This window comes from Neovison vison, chromosome 6, assembly GCF_020171115.1.
Source record: "Neovison vison isolate M4711 chromosome 6, ASM_NN_V1, whole genome shotgun sequence".
NCBI lineage: Eukaryota > Metazoa > Chordata > Mammalia > Carnivora > Mustelidae > Neogale > Neogale vison.
Genome location: NC_058096.1, coordinates 202,357,108 through 202,375,785, shown reverse-complemented (window position 1 = coordinate 202,375,785; position 18,678 = coordinate 202,357,108). Strand labels below are relative to the sequence as shown.

Sequence of the window (18,678 nt, the reverse complement as noted above, 5' to 3'; positions counted from 1 at the left end):
CTATATGTAATTGTTGCTTTCCTTTGTGAGTTCTCAGAAGAGAAAACATTATTTAAAAGAGATAAATGGGGGGCACCTGGATGGCTCAGTAGGTTAAAGCCTCTGCCTTTGGCTCAGGTCATGATCCCAGGGTCCTAGGATCGAGCCCCGCGTCGGGCTCTCTGCTCAGCAGGGAGCCTGCTTCCCTTTCTCTCTCTCTGCCTACCTATGATCTCTGTCTGTAAAATAAATAAATAAAATCTTAAAAAAAAAAAAAGATAAATGGTGCATGCATTGCTAACTTTTAAAACATTTGTAGTTAGGGTAATACCACATATACGCAAAAAGTTAAAATTCCTTTTTACCTGACAACACTACTTTAGGGGGAATAAAAGCAGTACTTAGTTAAGGCCAGAGAAAAGAATCTGCTTTGGAAATTTGGAATAGTTCATGGACTTCCGAAAAAAGCTAACCAGAAGGTACCTGGTAGAGGTTCCATTAGAGGCTCTCCTAGAACACTCTACAGTGGCCTACAAGAGATAGAAAGCCATACAGACATTTGAAACTTCTGACCTGACAGCACCACCAGGTCAGCCCTGGAGTCCAAGTCACTCTATGTTTTCATGGTGTTTTTACCTCTTCAGTCTACTAACGTGGCAACAGCAAGGCTCCTTCCTTATCTTCGTCCAGAAGGCCAGATTAATGCAGTTGCCACAGATCTTTCTCCTACACTGATAGCAGAGTCACACTAACCACAGCAGAGCTGCTGCTGCTGGTGGAAGACTGCCTTTCTCCAGGCTGGTCAAGCAGCACTGTGCTGGATTCAAAGATCACAGAAAAAGGACTGCGGTGCTTTTAGAATTGTTTATAAATTCCTCTTTTAGTTTGGAGGTAGAAGTCACACTTTTTGACTTGACAAATTGTAAACTACTTTTGCAAGGACATTTCCCGCTCTGTGCTCTAAGTCTGAAGATGTGTGCAAATGCCAATAGCCACCTGCCATCTCTACTATTCTAAGTCTTGCCCTTGAACTGAGAAAGGGCAAGCAGAAACCAAAAAAAAAAAAAAAAAAAAAAAAGTACACACTGCAATATTTCTTCTACTAAAACTTTCCATCTACTAGCTGCATTTTCAACACTATGGAAATGAATCACCCTGCCTTTTCTAGTGATCTAATTTTAATTAAAAATGTTCTCTACCAAGAGACTGATGCCCGATATAAAGGAAAAGTTGTAAGTGAAGTGGAAACAAAGGGGTACTTCTCACAGGCTTTTGGAGGTAAGTTCTTAAAAATATTAAATAGTAATAATATTTTTATTTTCAATTGCTTGTTACAGTGATTTGTTGTTGTTAATAAGCAGGTTATAAGACAATATACTTTGTTCATTTTTTCAGAAGTACTTTAGGATTACAGAAAACATTTGAAAATATTAAAAGTGGTATTCAGTGGGAGATCTATGCCTTAAGGCAACACAACAATTGTCCTTGTTTCTTTCGGTAAAAAAAATGCCAAGTCTAACATGCACATAAAGTAAAATAATGTTATTTTTTTGGCTAAAACCACAATCATACACTGGTCTAAGGAGAGAGTAGGTTTGAGGAAAGAAAAACTAGACTGTACACTCCTTCTAATTAATGGATCAGTGTTGCAGCTAAAAATGATAAACAAATAAACAAACAACAACAACAAAAAACCCAACATGTAAATATCCCCACAGTCCTTCTGGTGGATCAGATTTTCACCAGTACTGGTCTAATTTACAGCTGATAATTTTCTAATCATACATCTTAAATTATTAATTTTATCATTAATTAACAGAGCTTTTAGGGATAAATATTCATAGCACTGGAATTAATATAGTAACATATTTCATTAAGAATCTTCACCCCTACCTTAAGTTCTAACATAATTTAATGACTTCTGCTTGTAATTCTCTAAGAAAATACAACAGAACCTCAGGACTAAAAAGATAACTAAAATTCTTTAAAAGTACAGAACAGTTTTATCAAAATGGTAGAGTACTTGATAGAGTACTTGGTAAATGACAAATAAATATCAATTCAATAAATATCACTGAATTCAATATCACAAATTCAATAAATATCACTGAATATGATGTCTGAGTTAAATAATCAGCCTGCTTGTTTTAAACAAAGTAAAATACAATACTGAAATACTTTTTGCAAAAGGAAATCATCAAATGCCAGAACTGACTTTACAGAGCTTAATGGGACCACAAACCTTTACTTTCATAGCTTTAATTAACCAAGTTATAATGTACACTGCCTAGCTATAACAGAGAGAAAAACCAGTTTTGCTTGCTTTTACTTTTTTGTTGATTCATGTACCAAATTTTGGATTTAAAAAAAAAAAAACCTGTTCGGAAGCCTTTACAGAGGCAACCCTCTCGGGTCCCCTCCCTCTTTACTCAATCAACTTTGCTTTAAGCCTTAAAACAAAAACAGAAAAACCCTTTACAGAATATTCTTGGGACATCTCACAATTAAGTCATAAAGAGGTGCCCACAGAAGTAGAAATCAAAGGGAAAGCACCCTCTGGGACAAACATACTTAGTAAGGTGTGGTGTTCATAGCAGATATTTGCCAAATGCTTGCTAGGAGAACGAATAGCGGGTAAGAGAAGCATGATCTCCTCACTGCACAAGAGTGGACGGTGGAGATACGTGTCCTGTGATAAAATCAGAAATTACAGATCCTGTATCTGCCTTTTCAGAGGCCAGTCTATATGGAGAATAACTGTCCTGATACCATTTTCTGAATAGAACATTCCTCTTAGAATTTTCTTTAGATGTGATGGGAAAGATTTTAAGTTACTGACCCAACATTTTACTGTTTATGAGTGTATTCAGATCTATTTATTCCTGAATAAGTTTTGTTGCACTAAGTTTTCTTCTAGGAAACAGTATATATAATCTAAATTTTAAATGTATATGCAAAAAGGTTCTTCATAGTGATTTGTTTTTAAAAAATGTGTATTGCCTGTATTCAGTTGCAACACATAAAAAATATATACATTATTCCTAATATTGCCCATTATGCTCCCCCACTTTCATTGTTGTTCAATCAATCAGGTTACAGGGGAGTTTTTGTTGATTTTGTTCTGTTGTTCTCCTACAATTTCTATGTTCTGAAGTTAATTGCTACTCATCTGTGTATTTTCCTTCACCTTAACCCAGATTTCTCTTTTTTCTTAACTTCTTGGGCCAGTAGGCCTACATATGGTAATTTTTATAAAATTCCAATATGTATTTGAAAAAAATGCAAATTCTTGAATTGCTGGAAGCAGCGCTCTTCATACGCTCATTAGATCAAGTTTAACTGTACTATTTAAGTATCTCATAATTAACTGCTTTATCTGTCAATTACTGAGGTGGCCTGCTAAAATCTCCCATGATGATTAGGGATTTTTAACTTTTGATATGTATATCTGACATACACTACGTATGTACCAGTTTGGAATCATTTTATCTTTCAGATAATTCATTCCTCTTATCATTAGGTGGCAACTTTTACCATGAAGTTTTTAACTGAAATTTTTATCATGTATGACTAACATAGCTATAGCAGCCTTGTCTGGTTAACAGTTTGATATACTGCATTATATCCCTTTACTTTCAATTTTTCCAGGTTTCTGAGTTTTACATTTTTTGAAAACATTATTCACAAATTCTGTATCTTCATCCAGTACCAGAATGTCTTTTAATTGGCTACTTTAGCTCACTTGACATTTTGTTCTACTGACTTATTTCTGCCATTTTATATGGGGCTATTTCCCATGGTGTTTAGTCACTGCCCCCCCCAACCCCCCGGTTTGTACTGGTTTAAGAGACTCCTATGTTTTGTAGTGGTTACCCTGAATCATTTGAACACACACAGCTTGATTTAAATCTATGGTTAATCAATTTATTTATTCTCACCTTGGTTGTGGGATGCTTTAGGTCTGATGAGCTTTTACCTGATGCTGTTGGTGTCTAGTATTTTTCCTTCACCTTTTTAACACCTCTACTCAGACTAGTCATTTCACTGTCTTATATAGTCCATGCTTATTTTAATTTAAAACAAAGTAAATCATTTGCTCATTAGTTTGTAAGCTTCATTTCTTTCTTCTGTGCTCCATTTTCTTCTTTCTTTTTTTTAAAGTGGGCTCCACAGCATGGAGCCCAAGGTAGAACTTGAACTCACAACCCTGAGCTCAAGACCTGAGCTGAGGGATGCCTGGGTGGCTCAGTAGAAGCATCTGCTTCCAGCTCAGGTTGTGATCCCAGAGTCCTGGGACTGAGTCCCTCATTGTACTCCTTGCTCAGCGGGGAGACTGCTTCTCCCTCTCCCTGTCTCTTCCCTTGCTTGTGCTTTCTCTGTTTCTGACAAATAAATAAATAAAATCTTAAAAAACAAAACAAAACAAAGAACTGAGCTCAAGAGTCAGCTGCTTAACTGACTGAGCCACCTGAGAACACCACAATATTCTTCTTTCTGAACCAAATTAAATACAATTAAGAATCAGTTGCGTTAAGAGCGTTTTCAACAGCCACATGTAGCTGGTGGCTACTGTTGGCTACTGTACTGGATAGCACTGCTTTAGAAGCACCTACAGCAAGGGGCCGCTAGAGGCGAAAGTTCTGTTTTTGTTTGAAAAGTGCGTTTATTTTGTTCTCCTCATTATTGAATTGAATTAATTCCCTCAGTACTCTTATTCCTTTGTCTTCCAAACTCAGTAGCTGCAACTAAATAGGCTGTTAGTCTAACTGGTGCTCCTTATAAATAATCAATCTCAAGTACCCTTTGGTTGCTTCTGTCTCTTTGTGCATTTCTTTCTCCTTACTATGCTTGGTGTCTTATCCTACTGCCCAAATCTGAGATTTATGGCTTTTGAATATTCTAGAAAATTTTTAGTTATAAATCTCTTCAAATACTGTCTCTCCTAAATCTATTTTATCATTCTGAAAATTCTTCTCTATTATGTGTTAAGACTTTCTAATTCTACCCTCCTGATTATATTTTCCATTCCTTTCCTTTCTTGGATGAATTCTGAGTAATTCCCTCAGATGTCTCTACCAGTTTGTCAATTCTCCTTTCTGTTGTTAACAAATTAACTGCTGAGAAATAAGCCAATCAGAGAAAGAAATTATCATATGATCTCACTGATATGGGGAATTTGAGAAACAAGGCAGAGGATCATAGGGGAAGAGAGGAAAAAATGAAACAAGATGAAACCAGAGAGGGAGACAAACTGTAAGAGACTCTTCATCTCAGGAAACAGACTGAGGGTTGCTGGAGGGGAGGGGAAGGGATGGATAGTGTGGCTGAGTGATGGAGATGGGGGAGGGTATGTGTTGGGGTGAGCGCTGTGTATTGTGGAAGACTGATGAATCATAGACCTGTACCCCTGAAACAAATAATACATTACATGTTAATAAAAATTAACTTAATCAAAAAACAAACAAACAAACAAACAAAAACCAAAACCAAATTAACTGCTGGGTCCAGGTAGTAAGTTTATTTTCAAGAATTGAAATTTTAATTTCTAGAAATTTGACTTGGTTATTTTTCAAATCTACCTGTCACTTTTCTTATAATCTACATCTGACATTTACATCCATTAAAGTCTGTATTTGATCATTTCATTAACTAAAATTTTGGGGAGTGGTTGGCTAACCCTGCTTTTGTTGTATTCTGCCTTTCACTGATTGTGAATTATTTCCTGTATATTTAGTAATTTTGTGTGTTTAGTAATTTTGGACCATGAGGCTTGTCAATGATCCCCAGGCAATCTGGGTGTCCCCAGAAGGATTTTGCATTTGCTTTTGCCAGGTGTCCTAGAATACTCACCAGCTGAGGATCAATTTTTATGTTAATTTTTTGGCCTGGGTAAGAAATTATACTGCGTGAATGGTATAACCTGAACGCCAAATCTCTTTGAGAAAGCTCATGTTTATAATTATTCAGGGGAGACATTTTCCCAGTTACCCATAGTCCATACTAAGATAGATAAGCTTGTTCATCCTTCTTGGTTGGTGGGCTGGTGTCTTTCTAATTAATTAATATGTAGCTAATCAGGGGGCTGGGCTGTACGTAGGTATGGGGTCTCAGCTCCACTTCTCCACCCATGAGAGCTCAAGACCCTGTCTCCTGACTCCATGTAATTGTCATGAGATCCTTTTATGAAGGAGAGCTCCATACCTAGGAACCCCTAATAGCTGGCAGCCAGTGTTGGTTTATAAGCTTCTCACTTCGGCTTTCAGTTTTCACTCTGATGTTGGCCCGATGAAATGTCCCCTATTCTCTTTTTGACTAAGCTATGCATTTAGTATTTTATACAGTATTTCTAAATGTTTGTAGGAGAAAGAGTTCCTGTCATGACACTGCTAGACAGGAGCTGAAGGATATTTTCTTTGATGGACACAGAAGTCCTAGAAATTCAGAGTCTCCGAAGAATGATTTTATAATGCAGTAAGGAAAATGGATTTTCTTTACAAATGGAAATAGAAGATCACCAGATTGATAGTAATGTGTTGTTTAAAGAACAAAAAAAAAAAGTCTCTCCAACTAATCAGAGATAAAATTAAAACTATCATCAATGTTTTTTAGGGAGAAGTGTCCACAAACTAAAAATCATTATATTAATACGAAGTTTTAGCTGGGAGGGTGCTATGTATTCCAGTATACTGATCAAAATAAACATAACCATGTTTAAATAAACCATGACCCACTGATTAGAACTGCTGCTCTTGAGAGGTTTTTTTTTTTTTTTTTTTTTTAAAGATTTTATTTATTTGGCAGACAGAGATCACAAGTAGGCAGAGAGGCGGGGGGCGGTGGGGGAGGGGGAGAAGCATGCTCCCTGCTGAGCAGAGAGCCTGATGTGGTGGGGGGCTCAATCCCAGGACTCTGAGATCAAGACCTGAGCCAAAGGCAGAGGCCCAACTCACTGAGCCACCCAGGCATCCCACTATTGTTTTAAAAAATCTGTACACTGTAAGATTTCTCATTTTTAACATGTATATATTTTCAACTTATCGTCCCTCATGCTGCCTAGTAATGACCCTTAAAAATTCTGAAAATGGTACCTATAATGATAAACAGAGCCTCCAGCTTGTCATGGTGCTAGTCAGAAGGGACGGGAATAAAGACACTACAGGCCTGGGTCATAAGAGTATCTGGACAATGTTAAAATCCTTATAACTGTCTTACTACAAAGATCATTTGGCTTGGGTCTAAGATGGAGACACACTCTGTAATATTTTATATTTTTAAGTGCCTGACAAAATACCCTCACATATATGATGCCCTTTTAAAATAAGTAGGTCAGATCAGTGGTTTACGTGATTTATCCAAGGTTACAGCCCCAAAATGGCAAAGCCTAGAATAGCATTCTTTTCTGAAAATTAAACTGCATGCCAAAAGACTGTTACCATGGCAAAGCCCCCCTCAGGGATATCTTCTGCAGCTTTTGAATCTAGAAGTCATTTATAAATTTTAAAAACGAATGACTAAACAAGAGGCATAAAAATTGAATCCAAAGCTCCCCTAGTGCTTGTTCAATTCGGGTATGGGACAACAAAAGGGTGTGTGTAAGCAGGAGTTCATGCTTTCAGACTTTCACGTTCTGATACGGTAGTCACTAGCCACATATAGCTACTTAAATGCAAACTGATTGAATAAACTGAAAAAGAAAAAAAAATTTCTTGGTTACACGAGCCGTACTTTGAGTGCTCAACAGTCATATGTAGCTGTGGCTGCTCTTCGGGATGGGGCGGATACAGAGCATTTCCATTACGGCACAGCAGTACAGGTCAGCATCACTCTAGAATGTGCACTGACGAAGTAAGTAATTTTATTGTGGCAGCCAAGTGGAGAGAACATGGGGTTCGAAGATTATCTGAATTCTGTCTATGTCACTTACAACCTTTGTGATTCTTGAGCAAGTTTCTTAACTTCTCTGGGACTCTTGTTTCCTCAACAGAAGTCAGAAATAAGGGGTTAGGAACTACACTTTTGCTTAATTAACTACAGAATCTGCAGTCTTCCCAACCCTCGCTGAGCCCCTATAAGGGTCTTCTGGCTGCCAAAAGGCCCTCGATCGGTATGAAAACACACTGATTCCAAAATATTCAAAAGAATCACTAAACCTAAGCCCTTGGCTAGTGTAAGCATTTCTCTGTAAGATTTTACCATTCCCTTTGGGGGAGGTGGTATATAAATAAAAACTAAAAAATGAAATCAATACAGAACAATCAGAACTAGAAAAAATAATAGTTCAATTTTCTATTAACTCTAAAAATTGATTTGAGTGAAAGAAGCTGGATCTGAAGGTACAGTGAGCAAAATGGGTCAGATGTCTTAGTGGTATTTCCCTCAAGAAAACGACAGAAGGGCAGCTACAGAATCAGGTATAATCACCTGTATACACACTCAGACACTAATTAACTTTTTGTTTAAAGAACAAATCCCTTAACTCAATAGCTTGCAGACCTGACAAGACTATTTTCCACAGTTAAGACTAGGTTGACAAAACACACTCGAGAGAGGCCTTCACTTCCAGAATCACTTTATGCTGCCTTGTCACTTCTCCCTGATACAGCTGTTCCTTTAAATACCTTCCCCAAGCTCCTCTTGTAGATTGTTTCTAATACACCCACAGTGTTGTACTTGACCTTTTCAGGCCCTTCTCTAGTCTGAAAACAAGCTGATGTGCTCTTGAATTTCAAATTAGCAATGCCCAAAACTGTACGGCCCCTTAGAAGATGATTCAGTGCCTCAGTTAACAAGGAAACTGGACAACCTTGGTTAAGTGAGTTTTCTGTTCAACTAAGGAAACCTCTGTTTTAACTTAATGAAAATCTTCCTAAAATAAAATGTATTAATGTACCTTTCTGCTCAAGAATATTCCAATTAACATAATAAATGATGATTTCAGGTCGTATCATAACAACAAATTAATCTATGAGACTATAGTGGGGTTAAAGTTACAGAAAACTGACACTTCTATGCTGACCCTGAGTTATACTCAAGATATTTGCTAGATTCTTATAAAATGAAACCTAATATCAGCTTGTTTTCTTATAATTTCCTTTCATTTCTTCCATACATGGACTATAGAAATGTTTCCAGATAATTGAGGTCAATAAGTTAAATTTTGGTTAGTCGTGATTTAATTATATTTGGGTTATGTTGCATTTTCAACTTCAAAGGAACCTTTGCTTGTTAAAGAAATACTATGATTAACATCATGTTTAAGCTAAACAGTAAGTGAATCCATGGGTTTCTGATAATTTTCCTGATTACACTAATAATCAAACTTTTCTTAGAACAATAGCTAGATTAATTTCCTGGTAGTAAAGAGCAGAATTAAATAAATTTTCCTTAAAAAAAACCTGGAACTATGTTCCTCTGCAGAATTTCCCCTTCAACAGAATTTCCCCCCCAAACAAAACTGCTATCTGAAGGTAATATTAGTTTAAATAAATCCCTCTGAACTTACAGGTATTAAAAAGCATTTCTAAAATGCCCCCAGACACTAAAATCTCAGAAAGGAATTATCCGGACAACAGTTCACTGAAAAAAACCAAGAGACTATTTCACTTAAATACTTAAAAGTGAGCTGTGGAGAAGAATTTGGGGCTTCTGGCTCTGAAACAGAACTCACCGTTCCTCATTCAGGAAATTAAAAGTGCCTAATTTCCAGAGCTTTTTATATTTTACACCAAAGACATTCCTCCAGTACCAGTTACCTTCTAGTCAAGTGAAATCCATACAGTAACTTTTCCTTTTTTAATTTTTTGTTGTAACTTTTCCTTTTTATGTGAGAAGTAACATTTCTCCAGCAATCTCCTTGGATATTAGTTATGGTCACTCTACTACTAACTAGGTCTGATCCACCCACAGTCAGTGCCAAACAGTCTCTCTTCTGTCCTCAAACACTCATGCCTTCAACATCCATACTGAAATACAGTAATTGAGGATACTTTTTAGTATCTTTTTTTCCCCCCACTGGTACATCTTAACTTTTTGAAAGGGCCACTCTAGCTTTGTGGACTGCATGCAACCATTCTTAAGAGTCTGTAAAATGCCTGAAGGACCCTGGAACTAAGGAGGAGAGAAAAGTGTTATGATTCTCACTCTCCAACTGGGGACCTGCCACTCACCTCTGAGTCTCAGCTCCCTTAACTGCTTGCCTGCCCCACATAGGTTATTGTATCATTAACATTAATGATACAATAGCTCTCAGCCCAGAACTTGTACCCAGTAGACACTCAATGAACAGACTGAAAATACCACAACCAGGGTAAAGACAGCACTTCCTCTGTGGATAAATATATCAGTCCTCATCCTGCATCTCTCAAACTAAGTTCTGTTGCTCAGGGGCATGGGCAGCCAATAATTCAGTGCCCAACCAAAACAAAGGATGAAATTTATTTTCATAAAACAAACAACAGGAATATGATGTATTGCTATTATATGGAAGAGTGTATTTAACTAAAACAATATAAAAAGTTACTGTATATAAGAGCGTTTCAATTTTAGAAGCCCAATTTAAAAGATTTGATCTAAGACTCATTTATAACCTAAGAGTACAGATAAAAATATATTCTTAAAGATTTTCTTTATTTCTCAGAGAGACAGAGAGCGTGCACAGGCGGGGGGGGGGGGGGGGGGCAAGAGGCAGTGGGGGAAGCATGCTCCCTGCTGAGCAAGGAGCCTGATACGAGGCTCCATCCCAGGACCCGGGGATCATGACCTGAGATGAAGGCAGACACTTAACTGACTGAACCACCCAGGCATTCCTGTATTTTTTATTTTAACTTGAAACTCCAAAAATAACATGATGATAGAAACTAAAGTCACTCAATTTAAATTATAAATAGATGAAATGTAATAAAACTGATATACTCACAGCTTGCATTTCTATACAGAAGAAATGGTTCATGGAGCTGAAATTCCAAATCTTTATTCACTGGTTCAACCAGATTGTGCATATTCAGTCGATTCACAATGGTAAAACCATGGTAAGGTGAGGCTGACCTTAGATTTGACAGAAGAAAAACACCTGTAGTCACTGTTTCATTTGCAGAAATGTTATCTACTTCTTTATTTCCATTTCAAAGAATAAGGAAATTACCACATTATACAATACTGTTGGTACTTAAAATTGCAAACAAAAAATTCAAGTCAGATCATACCCCTCATCTTCTCAGTAGCTTCTAAGGACTTAGCTCCCCAGAATAAAGCCAATGCCCTTTCTAATGCCACCAAAGCCTTGGCTGATAGGTGCCCTCCTCACCTTCACCTCATCTGCCTCTCCCCTTGCTTCTGCTCAAGCCACACAAAGCTCATCACTCTCCCTACAGGAATGCTTCTACCTAAAGCCCTCTGTGTGGACCACTTGCCCAGAATCTAGTTACCTTAACCCCAACAGGCTCTTCTTCCTCAAATGTCACTTTTTTTTTTTTTTAAAGATTTTATGTATTTATTTGACAGAGAGAAATCACAAGTAGATGGAGAGGCAGGCAGAGAGAGAGAGGGAAGCAGGCTCCCTGCTGAGCAGAGAGCCCGATGCGGGACTCGATCCCAGGACCCTGAGATCATGACCTGAGCTGAAGGCAGCGGCTTAACCCACTGAGCCACCCAGGCGCCCCTCAAATGTCACTTTTTCAATGACACTTACTGGAGAACTACTCTTTCTCAAGCTCCCAGCCTCTCTCAAGTTCAATACCTCCCACTCTCTTCTCTTTTTTTCCATACCATTTACTTATTTTTCATATTTGTCTTTCCCCACTAGAATGTAAACTCCATGCAAACTGGGATTTTTGGCTTCTTTTTTTCAGATATTAGCCAAGACAGATACCTAACAGATGTTTAACAAACAGTTGCTCAACAAAAATATCACTTATTTTAAACATAGTACAGACCTGGTTTTAATAATGACTGTCCACCATTATAATCATGATTTTTTTTCTTACACCAAATAAGTCTTTCTATAGTTCTCCTGAGTTAAGAGAAAATGCCTTGAATCCTATGATAACAAACATCCTTCGTTCTCCTATCAGGGTGATTCCGTACATGATTCTTGGTTCTCATACCAAAGTGACTTAGAACATGATCGTCACATGCATGTAATACTTCATAGTTTCTCAATCGTTTTTCTGTACACAAGGGAGATTTGAGAATCCTACTCTACAGATTAGGAAATAAACTTAGAATGATTAAAGCCTTTGTCCAAAGTCACACAAATAATGTGACCAGAACTGAGCTTTAGGTTTTCAGACTCCAAATCCAGGCTTTTTGTACACTAAGGTCTCTGGCAAAACGATATTCTGACACTGTGGCACACCTTTATCCAAGGTACATAAAATGTTCTCACATTTCCCAAAGAGTTCTTTGGTTTCCTTTTATTAGGATCAATACTATGTAAGCCTCCATGAATTAAGCCAAATCATTTATTATACTAAATTTTCTATTTTTTAGAACCAGTGGAGATGTACTATACTGTTTAACAGTGAGGCCGGGAAAATATTTTCCTAATATCATAGATACCAAGATTCTAACAATCTCTAGAGTTTCTAGAGATTACCATAGAGGTAATACAGAACAATGAAGTTGGTGAAGGGTAAAGGCACCCTGGCAAGGAATGATGATGAGCTCCTATAGTTACTATGTAGTATCAAAGCACTTAAATACAAAGGAGGAAAAAGATGTTTTTAGACAAGATCTCAAAGTTGCATGCCAAAATTTAGAGGAATACCTGACAAATTCTTGTTAATTACCATCAATATAGAAGGCAATCTTTAAATGGTAACTCATAGCACAAAAAAAAAAAAGTGGGGAGGACCGGACATCAGTAATAATTCCTGCTGAATCTCTAAACTTAGAAACCATGGGAAGGAACCTGCTGTAGTCAGAGCAAAACCTAAGGGAGAGCCTAAGACCAAGGAACTCTATGACTATCCTTTTCTGTTAGTTACAAGTTAGGACACAAAAGGTGCCTAACAAAAACAAAAGCTGCAATTTGCAAACCAATCACATTTTAGATAATTAACTCACAGAAAAGTTGAAAATAAAAAGCGTGCAACTGAATAAACCAGGTTTTCTAAAGGACTCTCAAATGAAGATGACACATCACTAAAGACACTGTACCCAATCCTGAACTTTTTTGTGGGAAGGGGTTCAGAAAGGGGACAGAACCAGAGTCATAAGAAGATGACTCATTTAATAAATACAGAATAGAGAGACTGACCTTTCAACTACATTATTTTATAGAGTTAGTATATGTATTAAGTTTTTCTCTCTTTACACATTTTTAATACAGGGGGAGGGAGAAACGCATCTGTTTTAGACTTATTCATGATTAGAAAATATTTTCTATTTTGACACAGTTTTGCTAGTTCCTAAGTAAGTTCTAGTTCTGTTTATTCTGAATCACAGGAAGGCTCAAAGAAAGGATATAACTTGGTTCAGATCTCACAGCTAGAAATGGATGAAGGTCAGGCAGGGAGGTTCCAAAAATGGGACTGAACCACTTTATATAACACTGTTCACCATTAGATTAAAAATACATATGTATCATTTTTTTTAAAAGCTTACCTTCGATATACAAACAAGGTCCCTTCTATATCAGTCTTCTCCTATAATAGAAATGACTTGATTAGTTTTTCCCCCATAATCCAACCCCAAATGGTCCTAATGGAGAAATACTTCATGTTTAAGATGAAATTGCTTATTTTAAAACTAGTCCCTTTAGAACAGGTCAGGTAAGTCTCTTACTCTACAAACTACTGTTGTTAGTTTCTTTCTAGTACCCTTTCTATGCTTGGGTTGCATACTAAGATATATACAATGTTTGGTCCAGCAACATGTCTGTTATCTGCAGCATTTTTCTCCTTAAAATTTTAGGGTGAAAATCTTAGAATTAGCCCCCCTCCCCTCCAGTTTCTAAAGACTATTTGAGAGAGAAAGCATATGCACACATAGGGAAGGGGCAGCGGGGAGGGAGAGGGAGAGAATATCAAGCAGACTCTCACAACCCTGAAATCATAACCAGAGCCTAAACCAAGAGTTGGACCCCTAACTGAGCCACCCAGGAACCCCACTTTCCCTTTATAAAGCTAAAATGTCTTATCCAGATTTTTAAATTTTAAAGCCAAGCTTCTGTGTACAGCAATTCCTTCACTTTTAAAGTTTATCAAAGTTTGGCCGGGATGGTGGGCGGGGTGGGGGGGCATTATCTTCTAGGAGAGTTTGTTTCATCATTGGGCAATTTTGGTATATTTTTATGAATGGCAAATTTTGTGGTTTGTTAAGTATTGTCAAACACAGTTTTTTATTCTTAGAACTTTGTTGAAGAATCATGAAAACTGAAGCTATACTCTGCCTTAAGCTAATCACTGTAGGACATAAATAATTGTAATTTTTAAGCATAAATGAAACATTTTGATTAAAAGTAGAACTCATATTATCTTTTGTTTGCTGTGACAAATGGACTTGGGTTTTAAACACATACAGTGTTTTTAAAAACTCTAAATAACCACAGTAGTTCACAGCTTGGATTGAACCTATGTATTTTAATGCAATCAACAAACTGTTAGAAAACTTTAAAGGCTAATCCTTCAAAATTGGGTTTGTTGGGATATAAACATTTAAAAAATATTTATCATATTGAGAGTATTGCTCTACCTTAAATATCATCTTAAAACTTTTCCTTCCTAAGGATTCATAGGCCTTTTCTTGCCTTTCAAATGTAAAATTTTAGTATAAAAAAAGTGGCAATCAATGGTCTCACAGCGAAAGAAAACTTGCTCAAACACAAAACTGTGCAAAGTTACAACTCACTGTAAAATAAAGACACAGAAGATACAGGGTATGCACTATGTGCCATTATCCAAATGAACAAGAAATGGCAGCTTATTTTTCAATTCAGATTATTATAACTAGTATTTCATATTTGAAGCAGGACTCTACAATTTAAATTCAACGATACTGAAAGTCTGTGGAGAACTAGAATTAAAAGTCTGTTAGTCCAAAGTTCCTGCTCCTAAGTCTTCATCATTTGTCTGCAATTCATATCTCACAAATTTATATGCAGACCAAATAAAGAAAAACGATTCAGAACAATTCAAACTAAGGCAATGTCTAAAACAGCTACACTTAAAAAAAAAAATCTATAATTTTGTTCTTTGTGGCTTTCCAAACCTCCTTCTTTTCCAGGAGGTGAAAGAAGATAAAGCCAGAGGATTCTGAAAGCTCTCATCTGAATTGTTTATAAACATCAAATGATTTTCACAGAATTACTGTCTAAATATAATCTATGTATCTGTTTTATACTGTAAAGAATGTATTACAATAATCTTTCAGGTTTTTGTTAGTATAAGGATTTCATATTTTTCCTGAAATGTGACTGTTACTCATTTATGAACTCAACCCACCAAATATTCACGGATTATTTGCCAAAAGTAAAGCCTAGAGCCGAATGAATGAATGAATTATGGAGGGTTAACTACTAGAAAACTGGAAATTATGTTACTTTTAATCAGGGGCCAACAAGTCAGAGAACAAACCCTATGTAACTTTTCGGACCCCCTCCCGCGCAAAAAAAAAAAAAAAAAACAACAAAAACCCAAAAATAAAAAACCCAAAAAGTACTTAGTCCGGAGGGAGGATTCAGAGGTGACATCACCAGCAGCACAGCTGGAACGAAAAACACGTTTACAGGGTCTCTTTTCCAAAGGGTTCAAGGGAATCCAATTAACATAATCCCTAAGTACCTTGAAATCTTTTCCAAAACTCTGGAATACAGTGTAGTTCAATAAAAGCCGGACTTATCCCCACCACCCCTCTTCCAAGAATTGAAACTAATTGGATTTCCAGCTTTAAATCCAAATGACCTCTATGAAGGGGGTTCTTATTTACGTGCCTGGTGGGGGGGAGAGGACGGTGTTTACTTTTATAGATTATGTATCTGTAGTTTATCTAACACCCTTCACAGCTTCAAACACAATCTTTTGGGTGCCTTTCGGACTCCCACCGTTCTCGTCCACCAACACGTCTGCAAAGAAGGCAAATCGCCCAGGTCTCCGGACCCAACCCCAAGGGACTGATCCTCCTCCAATCCTTCCTTCTATCGGCTTCCCCCCCACAGACGTCCTGGGCCTACTTCTCTCGCTCTTCTCCCCAATTCCCGGCGTCCCTGACACCCTTCAGGGGCCGGCCAGTCTCTTCTCCAGTCCCTGGCCTCCCCGCTGCCGCCCTGGCCTCCCGAATCGCCCCCAACCCAGGACAGTCTGCGCTGCCACTTTAAGAGGCGGCGGCCGGGCGGCCGGCCTCCGCGGCCTGGCCGCACTCACCCACTGGTTGGCCTTGGGGCAGAAGGTGTACAGAGCGACCTGGCCCGTGAGGTCTGCGATGCTGGTGATGTAGGGGTCGTGCTGTTTCAGGGCCGCTAAGCTCATCTCCTGCCCAGCTCTACTCAGCGACTCCATCTTGAATTCCGGAGCCGAGCCCCTCCGGCGGAGGCGGAGCCGCGGACAGGAAGGTGCCATCGAGGCAAAATTCCCCCAGTAGCGTCAGCACCTTCAACTTCCGCCTCTCGGCCGGGCCTCGCGGCGCGGGGGCGGAGGGGGGTGTGGTGGTACAACAACTATTGTGCTCCGCTGCGTCCACGGCCCCGGGTGCCGGGTTCCGGGAGCGTTAGGTTCGTGACGGTCCAGAGTGTGTGGGGTTGGAGTCAGTCAGTGACCGAGCTGGCAGGCGGGGAAACTCAGGAGCTTCCTGTACTCCGGGTAAAAAATGTCCTGACCGCGAGCCTTCACCGGGCTCCTGCCGGCCGAGGCAGCAGACCGCCGCGGGGCCGCAGAATGAAAAAGCACGCTGTGGCTGTGCGGGACTCCACGGTCGTGGGGAGAGCACAGAGAAGCGGGGAGGGGCGGCACCCCGAAAGGCACCCCAGATCTCCGGTCTCACTAGGTCGCCGCCGTCAGCATTTTTTTTTTCCTCCTGAAGGAGCATCTTGAAAAAAAAAAAAAAAAAAAAAGCGAAAGTAGCCCTCCCGTACGTGCACAGACAGGCGTGTCCTGGGCTCGCCACTGTTGCTCTTCCCTTTCCTCGTCTGAAGCCGGTTGGCTCGAGCCCGCGAAGGCGCGTTGGTCGCGCCGCGGTGAAAGCCTCCAACGGGTCGTCCTCCGAGCAGACGCGCCTGAAGCCTTGTAACACGCGTTGTAAAGCACCAGGTACCAGCCCAAGAGTGAAACGCGGCGTGGGGCCTCTAGGGGACTCTGTTCACCCGCTCTCCGCTTGTTCAAAGAACATTTTCTCAGGCGGAAAAGATACTCCCATGGAATTGAATTTTTTAAAAAAATATTTATTTGACAAGAGAAATAGCACAAGGAAGCAGAGCGGCAGGCAGAGAGAGAGGGGGAAGCAGGCTCCCTGCGGAGCCGGGAGCCGGATGCGGGACTCGATCCTAGGACCCTGGGATCATGACCTGAGCCGAAGGCAGAGGCCTAACCCACTGAGCCACCCGGTGCCCCGGAGTTGAATTTTTTTTTTTTTTTTTAAGATTGTATTTATTTGACAGACAGAGTACCACAAGTAGGCATAAAGGCGGGCAGAGAGAGAGGTGAGGAAGCAGGCTCCCCGCTGAGCAGAGACCCCCCCCCCCCATGCGGGGCTCGATCCCACGACTCTGGAATCATGAACCTGAGCTGAAGGCCGAGGCTTTAACCCACTGAGCCCCCCAGGCGCCCCTGGAATTGGAATTTTTGAAAGGAAAAAAAAAAAAGAGAGAGGGGGAGGAACCCCGTCATATTTGTATTGCTTATGATTTTTACATCCCAGGGCCGTTGGTTAATGGAAAGAATGTAATGCCCTCTATTCTTTGCAGTATCAGGTAAGGAGCGTGTACGAATGCAGATAAGGAGGTAAGCGGTTCAGGTGCTGTGGGTTAAGTGTTTATTGAACCTGTAGGGAGGAGTAGGAGTGGATCGGAGAAGAAAGGCAAGGGCTCTCTTTCACTTTACAGCCTACTGGTGAGGTAGGGGAAGTGTGGTCATCCTCATTTGATGGATGGTTTCATTGAAGCTGAGGGGTTCAGAGTTCCGTACGAGTCCGGGGGTGGGAGCCAAGGTGTGGTGGGGGGGCGAGGGGATCTAGTATTAGAGTCTAGAGACTCCTTCCTTCCCCCAGAGCCCTTTGCTCTACACCAGGGCTACCTTTCTGCATCCTTGAGGACTAGACTTACTCCCCTCCACCTACTTTCAATCCAATATTTAAAAATCTGTACCCTAATTTAAAAAGTTATGTATTCTTTGAATACAGAATACAAGCCCTTGGAATAAAATTCAAAGGCACACCTGAAACTAAAGAAAGTAGTCTTTTCTTCTTTTAAAAATTATTATTTTATTAAGGTATACCTGACATCGAACACTGTATTAGTTTCAGGTGTACAGTATAATGATGTGGTATACCTATATATTGCAAAGTGATCAAACAACAGTCCAGCGCTAACATCTGTCACCATACATACTACAAAAATTTTTTTTTCTTTTGGTAAATTTTCAAGATCTACTCTCCTACCTGCTTTCATATATGCAATACTATTATTAGCCATAGTCATCAGGCTATATGTTATATCCCCAGGACTTCATTAGTTTTTTTTCTTACACAGATTTACCAAAACCTAAGACATTT

The 18,678-nt window shown here is 39.3% G+C and overlaps 1 protein-coding gene across 1 annotated transcript in view; it reads right to left on the bottom strand.

The window, feature by feature from the left end:
• The window catches only part of DCP1A (decapping mRNA 1A), a 59,930-nt gene extending 43,416 nt beyond the window's left edge, over positions 1-16,514 (bottom strand). The window contains exons 1-3 of the mRNA XM_044253384.1: positions 16,338-16,514; positions 13,582-13,622; positions 10,895-11,022 (exon numbers count right to left, since the gene is read on the bottom strand). Of these exons, the coding sequence (XP_044109319.1) occupies positions 10,895-11,022; positions 13,582-13,622; positions 16,338-16,472 (304 nt within the window). The 5' untranslated portion in view covers positions 16,473-16,514. The remainder of the gene's footprint in view (positions 1-10,894; positions 11,023-13,581; positions 13,623-16,337) is intronic.
• Positions 16,515-18,678: the final 2,164 nt, after the last annotated feature.